The sequence below is a fragment of the Caretta caretta genome, chromosome 2, assembly GCF_965140235.1.
Source record: "Caretta caretta isolate rCarCar2 chromosome 2, rCarCar1.hap1, whole genome shotgun sequence".
NCBI classification, from domain to species: domain Eukaryota; kingdom Metazoa; phylum Chordata; order Testudines; family Cheloniidae; genus Caretta; species Caretta caretta.
The window spans coordinates 133,196,336-133,219,023 of NC_134207.1; the positions used below are offsets into that span (position 1 = coordinate 133,196,336).

General features: G+C 41.0%; 1 protein-coding gene across 9 annotated transcripts in view; it reads left to right on the forward strand.

Moving 5' to 3' along the window:
* CDH18 (cadherin 18) overlaps positions 1-22,688 on the forward strand; it is an 831,624-nt gene that overhangs the window by 726,371 nt on the left and 82,565 nt on the right. For all 9 annotated transcript variants that reach the window (XM_048839639.2, XM_075125429.1, XM_048839637.2 and 6 more), the window contains 2 exons: positions 5,943-6,110; positions 17,104-17,291. In XM_048839639.2, coding sequence (XP_048695596.2) covers positions 5,943-6,110; positions 17,104-17,291 — 356 coding nt within the window. The remainder of the gene's footprint in view (positions 1-5,942; positions 6,111-17,103; positions 17,292-22,688) is intronic.

Sequence of the window (22,688 nt, forward strand, 5' to 3'; positions counted from 1 at the left end):
CCTCTCAGATTTTGGAAGGCACTTTCCTTAAACCTTGGGTTGAATGCTGTAGCTCTCTTTAGAAATCTCACATTGGTACCTTCTTTGCGTTTTGTGAAATCTGAAGTGAAAGTATTCTTAAAATGAACAACATGTGCTGGGTCATCACCCGAGACTGCTACATTGTGAAACATTTGGCAAATATATATGTGGGTAAAACAGAGCAAGGGACATACAATTCTGCCCTGAGGAGTTCAGTCACAAATTTAATTAACACATTATTGTTTTAATGGGTATCAACAGCATGGAAGCATGTCCTCTGGAATGGTGGCCAAATCATGAAGGGACATATGAATGTTTAGCATGTCTGGCAAATACATACCTTGCAGTGCCGGCTACAAAAGTGCCATGCAAATGCCTGTTCTCACTTTCTGGTGACATTGTAAATAAGAAGAGGGCAGCATTATCTCCTGTAAATGTAAACACACTTGTTTGTCTTAGCGACTGACTGAACAAGAAATAGGACTGAATGGATTTGTAGGCTCTGAAGTTTTACATTGTTTTGTTTTTGAGTGCAGTTATGTAACAAAAAAATCTACAGTTGCAAATTGCACTTTCACGACAAAGAGATTGCACTACAGTACTTGTATGAGGTGAATTAAAAATACTATTTCTTTTTTTATCAGTTTTACAGTAAGAATATTTGTAATAAAAATATTTACACTTTGATTTCAATTCAACACAGAATACAATATATACGAAAATGTAGAAAAACATCCAAAATATTTAATAAATTTCAGTTGGTATTCTATTGTAGAACAGTGCAATTAAAACTGCAGATTAATTTTGTTGGGTTAATTGCATTTGTTAACTGTGATTAATCGACAGTCCTAACAATTTGTTTTGTGTTGATTGAAACATTTTGTTTTGATTTGGACTTTAAAAATAGATAATAGATAATCTAATTATAATAGATAATATAATGCAAAATAAAAAATACAGAATGAAGTAATTTCCAAATGTAAAATCAAAATTTTCTAATCTGGAAATGTTGAAATGGGAAGTTGCAATATTGTTAGGATTTCTCCACCCCCCCCCCCCCATTCCCTTTTTCTTCCAAAATAGAAATTAGGCAAAATTAATCTGATTTCACAACACATTTCAATTTTGACAGATCTGCATATTCTTACTGAATGTGGTTTCATCCAAATTTCTTTGGCAAGTTCTGGTAATTACATATAAATTGGGGTTAGATATTTATTCTTGAAATGTTCTGAGAATCTCTGTGGGAAAACTAAATGTGAATAAAGATGTGGAACTATACAAATGTTTCTATTTGAGTGAGAGGTGTCAGGCAAACTTCCTTTGGCTCTGGTGTATGCAATTCCGGAATATTAAGTTGCTGCTGATAGTGAACCTAGAAACTCAAAGCTGTACTGAGTTAAAACCACAATTTTTTACATGGTTTCTTGTTTAAACATACTCTGACGGGACCCCTGGGGTGCAGCCTGGGACTGCGGGGCTGCTGTACCCCCTGAACTCTCTCCAGCCTGGGCTGTCTCTCATAATGCTTTGCTAGTGACAAGAAGGTACCCCTTCTAGGTGCTGTGATCACTCAGCACAACAGCATGTGGAGCCCCACACCCAGCTAGATTGCATGAATGCTCCCAGAGCCACTCACGAATCACACAGAGAAAGGCCCCAGCACCCAGCACTGTACCCCAGGAATATACCATCTTGTACTGCTCAAGATGGGCAGTGCAAATTTATTAATTGCTTCACCACTTCAACAGTGGAAAGTGGACATACACCAGCCTTTGCAAAACCTGAGCAGATTTGCCCCACACTTCATACAAACTCACTGGTAAAGATAAACAATTAAATAAATGTATTGAGCATAAAAGGTACATCTTTAGTGGTATTAAGTGACAGGCAAAAAGTCGGAGTTAGTTACCAAAAGAAATAAAATATAAGCACGCAGTCTAAACTCTCAACCCTATTAGACTGGGCAACATCTAGATTAAGCAGTTTTTCTCACCCTGTTGGATATTGCAGTCCTTAATATACAGGTTTATTCCTTAAATCTGGGCCAGTCTCCTCTGTTGGAGTCTAGTCTTAGTTGCTTGCAGCATAGGTGGAGGCAGGAGAAGGGCCAGCATATAGCCTCTGTGTCTGTTTTATACCCTCAGTCCTTGAAAACACAAGTCCAGGCATGTCTCGGGGCATTGCTGAGTCTCCAGGCAAGGTTGAGCAATTCCCCTAGTCAATGGTTGTTGATTGATTGATACCCCACCCTGGCATTGGTTACTTTCCTTGCTGTTGCCTCTGGGGAGCTAATACCTGGCTTATTCCCCAACTTACAGCATGTTCTAGTGACAACCATACCACACAATTCTCATAACTTCATATGCGGTAATTATACACATATATAGATAGAGAAATGACTTTCAGCATATCATAACCATTCCCCTGATACCTTACAAGGCATGCTTTATATGTAAGATCACAATTATATAGAAACGAGGAATATGGAATTATATAGAAACGAGGGTTACAGGATGCTCCCCCAAGGTATGGAATGTCACACATACATTGCTCCAGGTTCTGTTGAAATGGTACAGAACAGAATCTCAAAAAATTCACCAACATTTTAATAAACCTAACTGAGTTTACAGTTGGTAATGAAGTGTCAAACTAGGAAAGTTGCATGTGTTTTAATGTTACATAACCATGTTTAACCCAGTTCTGGAAGTATGTTGTGTGTTTTGCTTACCTGTGAGCCAGTCTATAGAGTCTAGTGGCAAGGAAAATGACATAGCCTTCACTTTGAAAGTGGGATTTGTATTTTCTCAAGTACGGCCAGTTTGATCTAATCTTAGGCCTCTTGCAAAGCTACCACAAACTTCCTGCACTGGGCAATGTGCTAGTGTTATGTATAGGAATGTAAGAGGAATAGGTAATGATCCTGATCCTCATTTGATATAAATTGCCATAAAGAGCTTCATTAATCTCAGGGGTGCTATATCAGTTTACTCCAGTGGAGGTCTGGCTCATTGTTCTCAGAACTCATTTGTATGTTTCTGGAAAGAATTAGGAAACTAGCAAGTAGATGATGGAGGTTTCAGAAAGCAGAAGGAGAACGCTTTGCTGTGTACCAGCCAGTGTAATGATTAGGGAGAGAAGCAGAGTGATTCTCACCGCAGAGCTGTCAGACATCAAAAGTAGCTCATACTCCACCTCACACCTCACTGGAGCATGCACAATTAAGATCATATTAACATTTCAGTCATTCCCTAGTGGGCTGAAACACCTGTGACCTGGAAGCTTGCTGTAGACTGCAAGTAATACTTTTATGTCTAAGCCAGCCGTAGTTTCAGTTTAAGTGTATCTAGGACCCAAGCCTGAAACCACTAGTAAGAATGGGCAAATCAAAAGAGGCTCCATGTGGCCTCTGTGCCAAGTTACATCCTGGGAGCTGGGAAATGCTGATCCATCAGCACCTCTCTCCTGCAGCTGGCCAATGGGTGCCAGAGACTCCCAGGGGGAGGAGCTAACTATTATCCCACGGGGAATGTCTCCCTCCATCGCTGCTAGGACTTCCCACCTTTCACTGCAGCCCCATCAAGTTCCCTCATCCATCAATGCATTTGTTGTTATATCCCTGTCTGTTCTTGTGCATGGCTATCAAATGATTTAAATTTGTAAAGAAGCAACAGTTACCATGTCAGGACAGTTTTATTTTAACAAGTTTAGTCTTTCACACACTTTTTTAAGGAAGCTTTGATAGTGGTAGGTTTTGTTTTCTTTCTCTATTTAACAATCTGTTTCAAAATGCCCTTACAAATCTTTTTGTAATTCTAAATTTTAAAGTGGGACTCTGCTCTGGAAAGTGACTCCTGCAGTTCCCTTTAAGTGTGAAATTCTCCCCACTCACAAATAATAGTGTGTGGAGGGGAGTGGGGGGATTTTCCGGACTGCCAACCTTGCAAACTCAGTCTGGGCTCAGCGAATGTAGCTGGGTTATTCTATCTAAAAACGGGTCTCAAACTCGACTCACCAGAAGGGCCACATGAGGACTCGTACGTTGGTCCGAGGGCTGCATCACCCTCCCCCCCGCTGCCCCCACTCCACCCCCCCACCCGCAGGGTGAAGCTGGGGGCTGAGGGCAGGGGGTTGGGGTGCAGGAGGGAGTGTGGGGTATGGCAGGGGGTTGGGGTGTGGCAGGGGGCTCAGGGCAGGGTGTTGGGGTGCAGGAGGGGTGTGGGATGTGGCAGGGGGCTCAGTGCAGGGGATTGGAGTGCAGGAGGGAGTGCGGGTGTGGCAAGAGGTTGGGGTGCAGGCAGGGGGCTCAGGGCAGGGAATTGGGGTGCAGGGGGGAGCAGGGTGTGGCAGGGGGCTCAGTGCTGGGGGTTGGGGTGCAGGAGGGAGTGCGGGTGTGGCAAGGGGTTGGGGTGCAGGCAGGGGGCTCAGGGCAGGGAATTGGGGTGCGGGATGCAGGAGGGGTTCGGGTTCCAGCCTGGCGCCTCTTACCTTGAGCGGCTCCGGGGTGGCAGGGGCATGCACCGGGACCAGGATGGGCTCCCTGCCTGTCTGCCCTGGCCTCAGCCCTGGCCCCGTGCCGCTCCGGGAAGTCACAGGCACTGCTTCCCTGTGGCCCCGGGGGGAGGGAGAGCAGAGAACTCTGTGAGCTGTTCTTGCCTGTGGGTACCTCCCCCAAAGCTCCCATTGGCCGTGCTTCCCCGTTCCCGGCCAATGGGAGCTTTAGGGGCGGTAACCACAGGCAAGAACAGCTCACAGAGTTCTCTTCTCCCCCTCTCCCGGGGCCGCAGGGAAGCAGTGCGGGGCCCTCAGCACCACGAGGTTGGCAAATCCGCGGGCCAGATCGAAAGCCCTGAGGGGCCGGATCCAGCCCGGGACCGTAGTTTGCCCACCCCTGGCCTGGAGGTAGGCTGGGGATGCGGTGCGCTAGGGAGGGAACGGGGGGAGCGGAGCGGGGAGCTTGGCGGGCCACAGGGAAGAGCCCTGCGGGTCACATGTCTGAGACCTTTGATCTAACATATCACCAGTGACAAAAGTAATATTGGTCATATTGGTCAAGCCTTAGGTGATACCTGCACAACCCTTTTGTCATCAGTGTGCTTGAAGATATTGGAAGTTAGTAAACATTTCTGCTGATGATGTGTAAAATTAAGTAGAAACTTTTGCTCACTCACCTCCAGCTCTATCGGCTCTGCTGGGCTAAATAGGAGTCAAAAAGCAGCAAAAATGCATTTTTCTCACTAAGGTCAACTGTTTACAGCTGTGAATGGATATAGGGATCAGATCAAGGCATTTTGAATAAGAGGGTGCCATTTTTGAAGTCACTTTTCAGAATAGTTCCAAACTTTATGCACAAAAACAAAAGATTATTATTTGTTTGGCTACTGGATAGTGGAATTTGAGACTTCTCTTGTGGGGCATGAATGCATATTCATTAATATTTCAATTAAACAGCTACTTAAGCAATTATTATATAAGATAAAACATTGTTTTTTTGGCAATGTGCCTTGAGGTCTTTGTACATTACATGAATTGGAGTAATCATTTATTAATATATTACATTTTCTTGTAATATGGGGTGTTTTTAATTTCTACATATCCTCAAGCAAGCTGTCTGTCTAGCAAATGCTGCCACAATTATATTAATTTTTTTAGAAAACAATGCAGTTCTCACCAACATTTCTCCACAACACATTGTATAACCCATTTTCTTTGGTTATCTTCACACAAGAGACTTCCAATCTGTTGGTTAGAAATCAGAAATTAAATAAAAAATAGTTTATTTTGGCTGTAAAGGGGCTTTGCAATAGTAGAAGTTCTGTGTCCTACCTCGGGTGACAAAACAGGCTCTGTGGATGTCTACCCTTGACCATTGTTCAGAAGTGCTAACGCTGGTGTTTCTTTTATTTTTCTTTGCATCACAGGAGTCATCAGGACTGCCTTGCATAACATGGACAGGGAAGCCAGAGAGCATTATTCCGTTGTCATTCAAGCCAAAGATATGGCTGGGCAGGTCGGAGGACTATCAGGGTCAACAACTGTAAATATCACACTCACTGATGTCAACGACAATCCACCCAGGTTTCCTCAGAGTATGTAAAAGTTCAATATGTATTTGATTTGAAAAGCCACACTGATTTTTAGTGATGGAAGTGACCTATTAATGAAAATCAATCACTGTTCAAGTTACAGGTGGAGAGGGGACACAAAAAGTGATGTTTTCAGGGGTTTTATTTTTAATCTTTTTCATGTGGGATAGTGTGTGAGGATGTGATACAATTCCAGCACAGAAGCCAACCATGATCCCTTTACATATAATACTACTACTAACAACAATAATAATAGGGAAAAGATAAGAACTCTACTGTGGGTTCTGCTCCATCCATTCTGAAATGTAATTACATGATAATATGGTATGGATTCACCAAGTTAATCGTGTTGTTCCCATGACAGGGAAGGAATTATAAACTTTAATCCAGCATGTACATGCCCCTCCACCACCCCGCTCCAACACAAGATTTATAAATCACTTTTGATATTAAAAACAATAGTTCAAAGTATGATATTACTATTATTGTTGGTGTTGTACAGTAAATCCTGCCTTTTCCCGAAGTAAGTGAAGTATGGATACTAAATATCAAAAACCAAATGCTCGCACATCACAAGTTATGATGAATGTTCATGTAGTAAGAATATCTTAGTGTAACTCCTCACTTATGGCATCATGTAGAATACAGATACTTCACACTTAGCTAGCATGGATGTATATGTCAGTGTAGATGATGAGGCACTGCTTAGGTGAGTAGAGTAGGGTGTCCTACCTGCTTGAGCCTTTAATGTATGTACCCTTCATAGCTTTCTACACACCCAAGCAGTGCTTATTTTTATCAGTGTAGTGTCGCAGTGTCAGAGCCTTTCTCCACCCTCCCACCCACCCTCCCCACCCCCGCTGCCTCCCCCTGCCTTTCACTGCTGCATGTAATATACACCAGAGTGAGGGTGGGCACAGCCTGTCTTTCACCGTGCTGTGTAGCTTCATGTAACTGCAAGTGCATACAAGGTCACAATCAAATAACGAATAGGAAATGTATTGACACCCAGCATATGCATTTAGAATTCTGAAACAGGAGTTGTAGTCTTCTAAGACTTCAGAGTCTGGCCCCAAAAAGGTATTTAAGAGACTTTTCAGACCAAAATTGCATGACTAAACCTACTTTTGATTGCAAATTGGCTCAGGGCCAGTAAAAGTATGGTTATCTGGACTTAGACATTATTAAGAGCCACTGTAGAACATAATGGCCTAGCAACTATAAGTTCACCCAGTGGGAAATATGTTAAGCTGTTTAAAGGAAAAGATTTATAAGGAAGAATTGAGATCACAAAGCTCCAAGGAAAGATACAATTATCTGACAATTAATGTTATGTAGTTAGGAAGCTCTTTAAAAGTTTTGTAATAATGAATACTTGTCCTGTCCTTCCCATATGCACAATGAAGAGCCTTTGAAATGTAATCTGAGATAGTTAATTCAGTTTTATATCCCATAAAATTGGCAAGATAGCCACCACCATCTTTAACACTTTCACATTTTGATTGGAAAGATGAAGGCTACAGCATATAGTGAAATAAATGTAATATTTAGATATCTTAATTAACAAATAAAAAGTCTTAGGTTACCATGATGTGTGAGAATTCAGCGACCAAAGAAGGCAAAAATACAAAGCAGCTTTCAAAAGTTTTGGAGAGTTGTTTCCTTTTATTGGAGGTAGGGAGAGTCAGGGTTGGGGATGTGCCTAGATATTAAACTGACACAGAAATGCACACCAACCTCCCTGGCAGGTTTTGGAGATGAGTAACTCTAATGTATGAACTCTAATGGCTGCCAAGTTTGCAGAGAACACACAGGCTGAACTAGTGGTGTCACTGGGCAAAGTTCCAGTCCAGTGGAGAGTCTTGATTGTCCTTGTAATCTTCAGCACCAGTAAATCTTCCCCCCAAAACCTGTATGGTGCCTTCTTCTGCCACTCTCTGCAAAGCCACACAGAGTGACAACCTGCCCACTTAACAACAGCCTTCCTCCTTATTTCCAAAGCAAAGGCACAAGCCCCAGTACTCACTCTGGGCAGCAGTGATAATGGGTCCAGCTCTGGGTTGTCCTTCTTGTGAGATTCCTCCTTGGCACAGTGAATCATAGAATATCAGGGTTGGAAGAGACCTCAGGAGGTTATCTAGTTCAACCCCCAGCTCAAAGCAGGACCAATCCCCAACTAAATCATCCCAGCCAGGGCTTTGACAAGCCTGACCTTAAAAACCTCTAAGGAAGGAGATTCCACCACCTCCCTAGGTAACCAATTCCAGAGCTTCACCACCCTCCTAGTGAAAAAGTTTTTCCTAACATCCAACCTAAACTTCCCCCACTGCAACTTGAGACCATTGGTTCTTGTTCTGTCATCTGGTACCACTGAAAACAGTCTAGCTCCATCCTCTTTGGAACCCCCTTTCAGGTAGTTGAAAGCAGCTGTCAAATCCCCCCTCATTCTGCTCTTCTGCAGACAAATAATTCCCAGTTCCCTCAGCCTCTCCTCAAAAATCATGTGCTCCAGCCCCCTAATCATTTTTGTTGCCCTCCGCTGGACTCTTTCCAATTTTTCCACATCCTTCTTGTAGTGTGGGGCCCAAAACTGAGGCCTCACCAATGCCAAATAGAGGGGAATGATCATGTCCCTCGATCTGCTGACAATGCTCCTACTTATACAGCCCAAAATGCTGTTAACCTTCCTGGCAACAAGGGGACACTGTTGACTCATATCCAGCTTCTCGTCCACTGTAACAACTAGGTCCTTTTCTGCAGAACTGCTGCCTAGCCACTCGGTCCTTTGTCTGTAGCAGTGCATGGGATTCTTCTGTCCTAAGTGCAGGACTCTGCACTTATCCTTGTTGAACCTCATCAGATTTCTTTTGGCCCAATCCTCCAATTTGTCTAGGTCCCTCTGTATCCTCTCCCTACCCTCTAGCGTATCTACCACTCCTCCCAGTTTAGTGTCATCCGCAAACTTGCTGAGGATGCAATCCACACCATACTCCAGATCATTAATGAAGATATTGAACAAAACCAGCCCCAGGACCAATCCTTGGGGCACTCCGCTTGATACTGGCTGCGAACTAGACATGGAACCATTGATCACTACCCGTTGAGCCCAACAATCTAGCCAACTTTCTATCCACCTTATAGTCCATTCATCGAGCCCATACTTCTTTAACTTGCTGGCAAGAATACTGTGGAAGACCGTATCAAAAGATTTGCTAAAGTCAAGGAATAACATGTCCACTGCTTTCCCCTCATCCACAGAGCCAGTTATCTCATTATAGAAGGCAATTAGGTTAGTCTGGCATGACTTGCCCTTGGTGAATCCATGCTGACTGTTCCTGATGACTTTCCTCTCCTCAAAGTGCTTCAAAATTGATTCCTTGAGAATTTGCTCCATGATTTTTCCAGGGACTGCGGTGAGGCTGACTGGCCTGTAGTTCCCAGGATCCTCCTCCTTCCCTTTTTTAAAGATGGGCACTACATTAGCCTTTTTCCAGTCATCTGGGACCTTCCCCGATCGCCATGAGTTTTCAAAGATAATGGCCAATGACTCTGCAATCACATCCGCCAACTCCTTTAGCACTCTTGGATGCAGCACATCCGGCCCCATGGACTTCTGTTCATCCAGCTTTTCTAAATAGTCGTGAACCACTTTTTTCTTCACAGAGGGCTGGTCATCTCCTCCCCATACTGTGCTGCTCAGTGCGGTAGTCTGGGAGCTGACCTTGTTCATGAAGACAGAGGCAAAAAAAGCATTGAGTACATTAGCTTTTTCCACATCCTCTGTCACTAGGTTGCCTCCCCCATTCAGAAAGGGGCCCACACTTTCCCTGACCTTCTTGTTGCTAACATACCTGTAGAAACCCTTCTTGTTACTCTTAACAGCCTTTGCTAGCTGCAACTCCAATTGTGATTTGGCCTTCCTGATTTCACTCCTACAGGCATGAGCAACATTTTTATACTCCTCCCTGGTCATTTGTCCAATCTTCCGCTTCTTGTAAGCTTCTTCTTCTTTTTTTTTTTTTTTTAAGATCAGCAAGGATTTCACTGTTAAGCCATATTTGGTCACCTGCCATATTTTAAAAGTGTGATTGAAGAAACACATTTTTCGATAGAGATGATGTTCTAATAATTGGATGCCTTCATGGGTTCCTCTGTGACTGTTCCCAGTAAGGCAATCTAATAGCAATAATTCACTTAGGGTAAAAGCTGTTGCTATGCAGATGGCCCATGTGTCACTTAAGCATTACTTAAGACCTACTTAACTCTTTTAAGACCTTAATCAGTGCATAGGGACATGTACCGGCTGTGTAGTTGGTTGATTTTCATCCTAACTACAGTAGGAAGCTATCAGCTCTATGTTTATAAAGATTTTTTTTCTAAATAATGTTCTCCAGCTCTTCAGTTTTAAGATGACACACACTGTTTTTTGTTGTTTTTTTTTCATCTGTGAGTTCCATTGCTGAGTTTTTGTTCCACAATAATTATTGCTTGTCCTTGTGCATAGTTTGCAACTTAGCATGACAATAGTCTTCTAGCATTTTGGTTTACATGCAATAAGGTTTGATTATTTAATATATTTAATAATTCTCTTCATATAATCTTTCTTAGAGTCTGGGATGAAGAACAGCTGGGATCTGGGTAGTTGGAAATTTTGCTGCGAGGATAATTTCCTGAAAGGCAATTATAAACATAAAATCAATATTCTTCCCACACATGCAGAAAAGCCTTAATTTTGTGGAAAGGAGAAGCTTGCAAGTGAGGGGAAAATATAAGAGCCTCTACGGATTTAGATTAGCTCAGCAGCTAGTGCTACTTAAAAATTAAACTAAATGTCTATCCTTTTCTGTTGTGAAAATTCAGCCGTTACATTGGGCCTTAGGGAGCAGAGACCAATGGGCAATTTGAGGGATCTCAGGCTACGTCTACACTACACGCCATTTTTGGCAGCATGTAGTGTACATACCTGGAAGCCTCACCCCCCCCCCAGCATGAGTATAAATAGGAGTGTAGCCAGTGAGGCATGGCTTAGATAAGTAGAGTAAAGATATGCCTGAGGGGTATGAGTATGTATGCAAGCATATACCTTGTGTGCTGTCTACTTACCCAAGACGTGCTTCCTATCTACACTGCTATTTTTAAACATGTGGTGTCTCACTGCCTCCCCACTGCTGGAGTCTTTCCCCGCTGCAGGAAAAGGCTCCCCTGTGAGGAACAGTTCTGGAAGAGGGAAGACATCAGTGAAAGGCTTCAGCAGTTCCCTGCTGCTGGACCACTACTTTGTCATAGGGCAAGATACCAGCAGCTAAATGGCAGAAAGGAAAGGCTCTGCCAGCTCCTGGCTACCAGAGCTGACTCCAGGAAAGGCTCCATCAGCTTGACCTTTCCCAGTGGCCTCCTCCCTGCTAGTCTTTTCTTGCCTCAATGAAAGGCTCTGGCAACAGGGAGCTGCTGGAGCTTTTCCCCACTGTTCCCCTCTGCCAGAACCTTTCACTGACACATGTAGCTACAACACTGCGGTGTGGACACAGCCTGCTTTTCCCTGTGGAGTGTAGCTATACAGACACTATCTGCTGCCAAAAATGGTGAGTAGTGTAGATGTAGCCTCAATGTGAGGAATCTCCAAAATGAGATCCTCATCGAGATTTCCTCCATGCTGCCCTGTTGTACCAGCTATGCTGAAATTTGTCACCAGCCAAACCATACTGCAACAGCTGGAAATAGTTTTCTGCAAAACTTTGATTTCTCCTCCAGCCCGTCGCTTTCAATCAGATATGGGTCTCAAGTTTAATCCAGACTACCTCAATACATTATTAAGTGGCCTCAAGGTAAAGGTTCATTTTGATGTCACAAAGAGGTGGACTTTATTAAGCAATAAATCCTAGTAGTTGCTGATAAACATATTTAGATTATATTTCAATAGCCTGTATCTTTATTATCCAAGCAATTTTTTTTTTTCAAATTTAGCACACAAATTTGCATGCCAAGTTAGAATCAAAGTTCACCCTTTTTTGAGTTGGCTGAATGGGGAGGAAATATGGTCAGAATTGTTTTTAAAAGCACTCATAACTCAGAAAGAGTCAATGGGATTGTGTTTAAGATTTATGGAAAAACTGACAGTCCAGCTATGATGAAGCATGAAAAATGTTAGCCCCCCGCAAAGTGAATGTTTTGCAGATCTGAATGCAAGGACATAGGGTGCTAATGAAAACTATTTTGCAACTTTAACTGTAGAGGGCATTAAGACTGACATAAGAGTGCCACTTGAGGAATTATCTCAACTATTGAGCAGAACTTTACTGCCATTAAACATGAATCAAGTCAATGTTTGTATGATAGTCACACTGCATAACTCTCCTGCTCAACTGTTATTTTCTTCCTCTCTTGTTCTTAAAGTTTTCAATTATACAATTATTTCAATTAGTAATATGTATAATGTCTCTACTTCTGGTCCAAAAGAGACTGGCCAGTGACTGACACATCCTTTGTTTAAATGGCTTAGTGTACAATGTATTGATTATTCTCCTTTTTTTACAAGATAACATCAGATGAAGTAAATCCCCAAACTATTTGACTTTGATTGTTTTACATTTAAAAATTGCAAATGTTTCTCACCTTTTATTAAAGGTAAGCCTGGTAAGAGTTGAACTATCCAGGCTCAATTTCTTTAAATTTTCAGAGCATGTGGCTTCTCTCTAATTCTCTCAGCAGGAGATATGACAGGAGAAAAAATAAATAGGCATGTGTTTGTCTTTTATTATCTGATGCTGGTATGAGAATCAAATCTGTCAAGCCAAAGAGCAGCAACCTACTGTTCCAAACATAAGAGACATGGGGGTGGGAGGTTGGGGGGGCAGTGGTTAATCCCCTATAAGAATTGTTTGGAATCACCTGCCTAGCAAGGTTGCTGAACCAAAGATATTAGGTCATTTTAAAAGCAGCGTATCAAGACCGTCCCAAGGAAATATTGTGTAAAAAGAGACAACCCTCAATGATCTGAATGGTTTTTTACCTTTTCCACTATGTTTTACATTCTTAATATACTAGAATCATTTGTTAACATATGATGTGCCCTGAGAGATGGAAAGGAATACATAACATAATAACTTACGAAGAACATAAAATGTATCCAAGAGTTAAGAGCTAAGGGTTTTCTGTTTGTTTGAGACAACTAAGAATTCTCTCTCTCACTCTGTCGCTCTCTCTTTCTCTCTCTGGAGCTGGGCAAATAATGTGCAAGAAATAATTTTTGATGAATTTGCCTTCTTTTTATGTTCACAGAATGCCTGTGAGCAAATGTAATTTCATTGTATGTATAGATTATTTGAACTTAGTCAACTAAATAGGTTTTGAATATCATTTACAGCATTGCTTGCTTTATTTGAAAACTGAGATTTGTTGCTTTAACTGTATTTGGTCACATAAGGTTGATGGTATTGCCTTTGTTCCCCAGTTAGATAAGCGTAATTCTTATAATCAGGTTTTTATTGTAAATACTCCTGGAAGGTAAATTTAACACTCAGTTTTCAAGAGTATTTTAAGTATGTGATTTTAAAGATTGATCACACGACAGTTCTTGGAAGTCAAACACAAAAGGGTAGCTAACATGGCCAAAGAGATTTGTATTTAAATTCAAATAATTTCTTGTGAAAAATTATTTTCTTTATTCACCTACTCGGGGGGTTGGGTGGTGGGGAGGGTGAGTATTCCCACATCCATGACAATAGCCAGATGATTGTTCCACTTGATACAGTCATCCTTGTGCTTTTCTACATACAACAAATTATTCACATATATTCCTCACATGTCCAAGGTAGATGAGAACATTTCCCAGGATCTACATTGAAAATAAATGAACTTGTTTCAGCAAATACCAAACATTCATGACTGACAAATAGGGATAAAGATTCTAGCTAGAGCAGAAAACTAATGTTTTCTCTAAACAGCTCAATGTCATAAATGTGCTTTGTTACCCAGCAGCACAGTTACAAACATGGGTCCTGCCCTTGCAAAGGAGACTATGCAGCTGTAGTCCTGTAGACCTCACAAGACCCCCATTTAATCACTGGGACTCCATGTGGGTGCAGGTTTCTGCCCTGATGCAACAAGTTACAGAATCCAGTCCCCAGATCTCTATGATGTGGATTTCCGATGGAATTTGGAACAAGTCCTTGATACATTACATGAAAACTTCAGAACTTAATTTTACATCATTTCTCTGGGTAACACAGGGAATATAAAATCAATATTACTTTGTTCTAATTTCCTTACTGGTGAAATCAATGCTGGGTTTTAATTAGATAAACTGATTTTTTTTTAAGCTTCCTAGTTTAGTTTTGGGGTTGACAGCAAAGAGCTGAAGTAGTCTCACATTTGAAGAAAACACTGTATATTTGTTAGCAGCAGACTGAAAACAAACCCTTGTTTATCAAGTAAAAATAGAATGCAAGACCGAATGTGAGAAACAAATTCAGACTTTACAATAGCATCAAAGTCTGAGTTATTATCAGGTAATATAGTCTAGGTGTTCTTAAAATTCATCACAGTCTTAAAACTTCTTTTTCAAAATTACAGGTTACAATTCAGCAATGAATTTAAGTTCATATTTAATTTTCAAATGTATCTTTAAGTAGATTCAGTGCAGTGCATAGTTTTGAAAACACTTTTTTGTAGGATTAATGCTATTTTTTCTGTTATTCTTCATGACTGAAAGTGTCTCTTAAAGCAGAAACTGGGAAAAAAAAGTGTGCTTCTGAGAAACTCATGAAGAGTTGTCCTGATTCAAAATGACAGCACCATCTGTTGTTCTCAATAAGACTAAGGCCACAGGCTGTCCCCAATTAAGACAGTGGCAATTTTGGCCCAATCTTCTTTTGTTCTCAGTAGGTCTGAAGCCACAGGCTGCCATTAGCAAAGGTTGGCAGTCTGTAGCCTCAGTAGCTGTGCTGTAGTGACACCATGCGGAAAAAAAGTATGAAATGATGTTTTCACAAATCAGTTTAATATGTCTTCATTCAAAATGACGGCACCTTTATAATGCATTTATAATGGTGTTAAATATATTTTAAAGTGTTTTTAATTTACAGGGGTGGGGGTCGCACTCAGAGGCTTGCTATGTGAAAGGGGTCACCACTACAAAAGTTTGAGAATCACTGCCCTAATGTGTGTTAATGAGCACTACGTTAATACATGCTAGGGAGCTTTTAGTGCATGGAGTAGGATCTACACCGGTCAGCTAATGCACAATGTGTCACACCCTCTAGTGTGCATTTCCATGCCTTGTAGCCAAGACCTTAGACAGCCCCAAGAGTTCTGTCTATGGGTGCAGCACTGCTCTGAATCTCCACAGGACTGTGAGCAGCAGACTTGCCCCCAACTTGCCTCTCCCCCCAACATAGCCCTCCCCCCTCAGCCCTGTCCTCTGCTTACCCCCTATGCCAGGGATTAGGAGAGAGTTCTCTGAAACGGCCTTATGGCTGTCTTTCTCAATATCTATGCTGAAGGAATCCTCCCCTGCATGGGACTGGGGCTCTTAAGGCCACTTTATACTGTTCAACAGAAAATCAGTGGTTTCTTGTTTTATTGTCACTTAGTAATGAGTAATATAGGTAGGCTTGGAAGGTATTTTTATTGGTAAATGTCGATGAACATTCACACACACACCCCCGATGAAAAAATATTTCCAGCAATTTTAATTGAAATGTATGGATGGGTAAAGTAAGAAAAATGCTGTTTGATAACTTTATTAGAGCTTGATTTAAGCATATTTACTCTGCATATTTTGACATGTGATGTTAATAGTTTGTGATTTAATGTTTATGGAACTTTAACCATTTAAATCTCAACAGCTACTGTCATTAAATAATTATTGTCTAACTCTCTCCATTGTTTGATCCCCCCATAATTCCCTGAAACTATGAAAGTTTAAATAGACAAAAATCAAATAAAATGCTTAAAACCCATAATTATGTGATACTGTGAAAATTAAAACTGATAAAAAATCAAATATTTAAAATTATAAAAAAATCAAATAAAAGAAATTGAATTCTGCCAAGCCTAAATATAGGTCTGCTAGTATAACAGTACTGGGCATATTTCTCAATGAACTCAGTAATATTAAACTCTCCCGGCTCCATATCAACAGCCATTGGTGTCATTGTATCATAATTGCAGCTTCTCTTGTCTCATTCTTTTTTATAGGCATTTACGTTACATAATAGGCCTTTTTACGTTATGTCTAGACAATGGGGTGCATGAATACTCACTTCAGATATAAACAGATTTTGTTCAGTGCAATAAAGTTTTGAGTGGTAATCACTCTTGCAACTGCAAGAGTTGGGAAGGAAGAGAACAACTCCAAGCTTTTTACATTTGTAAATGTAGTTACAAATGTTTCCTTCACCAGATGAGGTGGGAAATGAACATAGAGAGTTATATGTTTACTAAGGCTGCAAAATACTCATGCTACACTGGCTGTTGCCTCTAAACCTTATATTGAAACACATGTTTCAAAGTATAAGAACTGGGACTTTTCTGTTAACATAGATTTTTACCCCACTGTAAGGAGACTGGTTCTGTCATTCTTGCCTACAAAACAGTGATCTGCTCTTTGAAGAAATCATGTCCCATAGTCAAGGTATGTGTAGTGTGTCGATACGTTGATATTTTTGTGTGGATAATATAAACCAGTGATTCACACCACAGTGTATTTTCCCAAATGTTTGCTAACAAGAGGTATTGTGCTCCAATTACTTAATTATCTCTTGAACTAGTATTTTATCTTTTAGTGGCCATCAGAACCTGCTTGTACAAATACTGGATGTCACTTAAAATTCTGGCTGGTGCTCTTTATGGTCAGAAATGTATATGGTTTGCAGTTTAGTATGGTCAGTATTCTGAGGTAATTGTGTTCTCTGATTAGCAGGCACAATGGGTGTTGAGCATTCTGAAATTCTGTTTCTAGCTTGATTACAAATATTATCCTAATATTTTTTTCCAGAACATTATCAGCTGTATGTTCCTGAATCAGCCCAAGTTGGGTCAGCAGTAGGCAAAATCAAGGCAAATGACGCAGATGCTGGTTCTAATGCAGACATGAAATACACGATCATAAACGGTGATGGTTCTGGAGTGTTTTCCATATCCACTGACAAAGAGACACGGGAAGGAATTATTTCCCTGAAGAAGGTAAGCAAATGGCTTTGGAAGTGCTTCTGTAAATATAATTAAAATGTTAGTGAAGTCTGCACAAGACAAGCAGAGGTCAAGATGGAAATGTTTGTTTTAATTTGTAAACTTACTAGAGCACATATTGATCCAATGCTAATATAATGTCTCCATCAAAAGCTTTAATTCTGTGTTGGAAGTGCAGAAGGAGAAGGAGATGGGAAACAATCTGAAGGCAACAATTAATTAAATATTCTGTGCTTCTAGAATGACCAGAGTTCAGTATTCAGTAATATCCAAATAGTCTGAATCAGATTAAACCATGTAGGATTTTTTTAAAGGTCCCGCCCCTTGCAAGTGGCTATATTGTTCATGAAACATTTTGGATTAAACAAACTAAGTACAGACAGACAGCAAGAGTATAGTTGTCCCCAAATGGCTTGAATCCTGACCTAGAAGGTTCATCTATGGCAATGAGAAATTCAGTTTAGTTTTCATGCCTTTTCAGTCCTTGACCTCCCTGCTGAGACTACCGGAAAGGTGCCAATTATTGAGGTGGTTTATATAACATACACACTTACACCTTTGCAAATAGACTGAAATCACTAAGTAGCTATCAGGTGGTTATAACATATATGAATTATCCATGTTATCCAGATTCTAGACAAACTGTTGGCCCTTAGACAAAAGGCTTTGTGCCATATATGGTGATGTTTAACTGAGTTCTACACAAATGGGTTTATGACACCAAGTTCATCTCATATCTGCATTAAGCAGGTCCCCTGAACTGAGTTTCTCGTAAATTCCCCACAAAATACTAAGACCCCTTTGTAGGATGTGACTGGATTTTTGTTTAGTTTTACATGAAGAAAACAGGAATTAACCATACGCTGTTATAATTAATTAATTAATTTTCAAAACATTGCCAATGGTAGGAAATTGTTTTTAGATTTAAGTCTCTGTTTGGATTAACAGGCATCAATTAGTTGTTTTTTTTTTTTTTTTTAATGTGGAGCTGTTGTTTACCTGTGTAGGCCTGGATTATACTACACAAACAAGCAATGGAAGAATGCATTAAAATTCATATTTTACTAATGTATTTGCTCACTTTCAATGAAGGCAGGAAGAATGAAAAACAATCTCTGGAAGATATGAAGAAGGGGAGATGTTGGGAGGGAAGCTCCAGAAGTGAAATCAAACAAAACTTTTTGAAAGAAAATATACTCCCCCCATCTCACTTTTCATGTTTATTGAAATATAACCAAAAACCCAAAATTAGAGTCAAAGTAAGAACAAATCACAGATACACAAACACACACAAAATCCAAACCCTCCCCACCCCAGAATTTTTGTCCTTAAAACTAGAAGATCAATCCAGTATTATAGGGCCCCATCTCAGCTTCCATTCCACCAAGCTCATACTTTTTTATCCACATTGCCAGTGACTGAACAACTGCACAAATAGCATGAACGAGAGTTTCAGGTGTGCCATTCTGTGCTTGCCCCAGACAGCTAAACAGTGGCTCTGCAGAGGTAGTATAAAACCATTGTATTAACAACTACCAGAGTTTCAGAGAAAATGTCTGTCTTTTACTTATTGGAACAGATGCTGAGTCCTCTGGTGTCTGAAAAAGATCCAAAAGTCAATTTTCCGTAAGTCTGGCCATGCAACAATGGAACTCTCAGTTTTGAAGCCAACAAATCCCAAATGCAGATGTAAAGGGAACAGAATAATAAAAACTGCTCCACTATCTCCTCTGACCCAGAGCAGGCTTCCTGAGGATCCTCTTCATCTACTATGTGCTTCCCTCATAGGCTACTTCTAAAATAGAATTTACTATGAAATACCTGCAACCATATGTCCCTGTACGTGACAGGAACTCTGTTATTTTGAAGGTTCTATAATGACCTTACTGAGACAATCCTTTGGGCAATTCAATACTTCTAAATGGCATTCGGAGAAATATTCCATAAGCATGCTCTGGTTTAGAGCTCTCCTAAATTGAGCCACCATGCTGGAATGCTGTTGCCTGAATTTGCCAATGGGAAATACATTTTAAAGTAAGTGTAGGTTAGAGGGAGGCTGCTTGACTGTTACGGGGGGGAAATTACCCTTTTTTCCCACCAGTTACTCCATTTCTTCCCCTGTGACATATCCGAATAATACTGGGAATTGAGTTACCATTCTGAACTCTCAGCCATGCAAAGCCTATGAAAATTAAAAATACAAAGAATTCCATCAAGAAAGCTTCAGGGCATAACAACCCAAACCCCCTTCTTTAACTGGAAGGTAGACTCTCCAGTCTTCTCTCCATTAGGTTACATTATTGCCCCAGAGCATCTGAAAAAATAACCCGGTTTTCCAGGGCAGGATACCCATATGCTATATAAATGCAAAGGACTAATAGGAATATTTATAGTTAATATCATCCTTTCTGCCAACATTAGTGTTCATCCCTTCCACCTCATCACCTTAATCTGGCACCTTATCACCTTAACCTGCTTCTCTCAGTTCTACTCAGCAACTGAATCACTGCCCAAGACAAGTCCCAAAATATCTGTAACTCCAGGAGGGCTCATCACAAGCTCCAACTTCTCTGAAAGAACAAAAGAGTACCATGAAATCCCCACCCACAAAAGCTCTTCTTCATGTTAATTGCTGCTCTGGCTGCTGCTGAATAATTATGTAAAGTGTAAAGAAAAAAAAAGTCCCCATCTTCTGTACTGCCCACCAGCACTGTGACATCATTTATGTGGATGAACATTTTCATTGACAGAGTGAAATTCCTCTTCCCCTTAATCCATGTATTTATGCCCTAAAATTCTATTACTATACACTGCCCACAGTAAAGTGTCCAAAGAAAAATAATACAACGGACTCAAGGCACAACTTTGTCTTATCCCAGAATATAGCCTCTCCCTTCCACCCTTTTACTAAAGGGCATAATACATGAACATCCAAGAGCTGCAGCCAATAAATAAACAGTAGGGAAATACCACTATGAGACTGGACCAACCATATATAATACAAGTTCATTCTTGTCAAAAGTTTTGGTCCGATCCAAGGACAAAACATAACTCTCCCATTTCCCCCGTCAACCAATTTCAGATACTTCCTGCAAACTACACAAAGTGCCTGCCAGCATGTGACCTTGAACTGCATTAAACTGAGTGGGATGCAATAATTTCCCTGCTTTTTCTCCAAACTTTTTGCTAGAAAAGCCAACATTTTGTTTCCTGTTTTCAAAATGGTATTAGGTCTCCAGGTCCTGATGTCTTCCCAATCCTGTTTTTGAAAAAAAGAGAGGCCTTCATAAAAGGAAGGTCCGATGTACATGTATTCAAGGTGTCACTGAGAGCACTGCAGAGGGGGATTCGTAAACCTTTGATAAAATTTGACTGTGTAATAGTCCGCCCTCAGAAAAGTTCCTTTCTTCAGTGACAAGACAACTACATGAACTTCCGTTTCCTCTATTGGCCTCACAAGTGAGTCCTGTTCCTGAACTGCCAGTGTTGGAAAACCTGCAATACTATCCAAAAACTGCTGCTGCTAGAAATGAGGAATGGTTTGTCCCTAAAAGAGCTCATTGTAATATTTGTAAATTATCCTCCACATGCCATTAGAGTCCCTGCAGACCTGCCCAGTGTTAGGATCCTGTAACCCCACCATAACCCAAAATAGTCTCTTTTCTTTACATCCTGAAAACATATCAGAGGAGACTATTGCACCTTCTGGCCTCAATTTCTTTGCAAATATAGCTGATTCCGGCTTTCTCCTTCAGTACTGAACCATTTCCTACTTAACTTCCCCAGAGATCCTTATTTCTAGGCATTCCCCACCTTGCAGTCAACTATGAAGATCTCTCAAATAGCTCTGCAATGCTAAATAATGCCTAATGAGATGTATGCAGCTGTCCTGAAAAGGAATGTCGACAGCTCACCAGATTCCTCTGTGTCCATTCCCAGCACTCCATCTGGGGTTCATGAAACTTCCAAACTATTTCTCTTTCTACAAAGATGGCTTCAACTTTTCTAATTGTCACTGCCCTATTAAGTAAACAACCATTTAGTTTCTAATAGCATTGACCCAAAAATCACTGTTCTATACTCCCCCAGTTCAACTTGACCAAGCAGTCGTCAGAAAACTCTACTGGCTGCACTACACATTGTCCAGTCATTGAAGTATCTTTTGCATATACCCTGTCCAATCAACTACTCTACAAAATTCTCCTCTACAAAAATGTGAATTCCCCCTCTTTCACTGAATGAGGATACCCAAAAAACATTTCTTAATCCAGCAACAACCCACACTGCTTCTAAGTAAGTTTCATTAACTCATAACCCTGCCAATTGATTCACACTGTCAGTCACTGCAGCTAAACAATTAAAATCTCCCATTAAAAACAAGTGTCATAATGTCTGTAAAAAAAAAAAGGAGCAACCTCTGTAAATAAATCTTTCCTCAGCTTTTGATGCTGTGGGTTATAGATGGTGCCACAACAATACCCCAACCCAAATAACAGAAATCAATGAATAAACATCTTCTCAGCTGCAGTTCTTCTATGCTTTATACTGATGCTCCATAAGTATAAAACAGTACCCCTACTCCTTCATATGTATCAGATACTGGGGACCAAAAAGATGGTCTCCTCCCCCACTCTCTCTACGCTCACAAAATGTGACACCTAGAATATTGCTTTTGTTTCCTGGATCCCCATGAAATCCAAATCCTGCCCCTCCAAAAACTTAATAGATCAACTTCCTCCAGACCACACTCAGAATGGAGTGCATACTCCAAATTGCAATACCATCTATAGAAAGGAAGGTCCAAGTACTTACTGGTACTTGTGATTCCTGTCTACTTGACCACCTCGTCACTGTTACTAATCCGTCTGATTTATCCACACACTCTTTCCTTTAGCCACTTTTTCTTTGTTGGCTGGTTTATTATTCTCAGCTGTGGGGGGGCCTTCTGAGTCCTCAGATATTGATCCCAACTGACAGTTCTTTCTGAAGTTGCTCAAGCCCAGTAACCCCTGGGTCCCTTTCCCCTAATGAATGCATTTGTAACCCACCCACAGGGTCATCTCTCTGCTCTCCCTCATCCAGAAGAGTGCCTAATACAAACTGTATTATAATGCTGCCTGTTGGATCTGTGAAAATACTATGTGTTTCTCTGGGAGTTGTCCAGAATTGGGCTCTATCTCCCGGGGGCTACTGAAGCCAAACTGGGATTTTTTAGGCGATAAAGTCTGGTGGTGCAGCAGGGCTAAGGCAAGGTCCCTGCCTGTTCTGACCCCACACCACTCCTGGAAGTGACTGCCAGGTGCCTACAGCCCATGGGGGGGTATCTGGAAGGGGTGGGGGGTCTGGGGGGTCGGGGCCAGAGGGCCTTGAAGAAGGGGTGGGGCAGGGAAC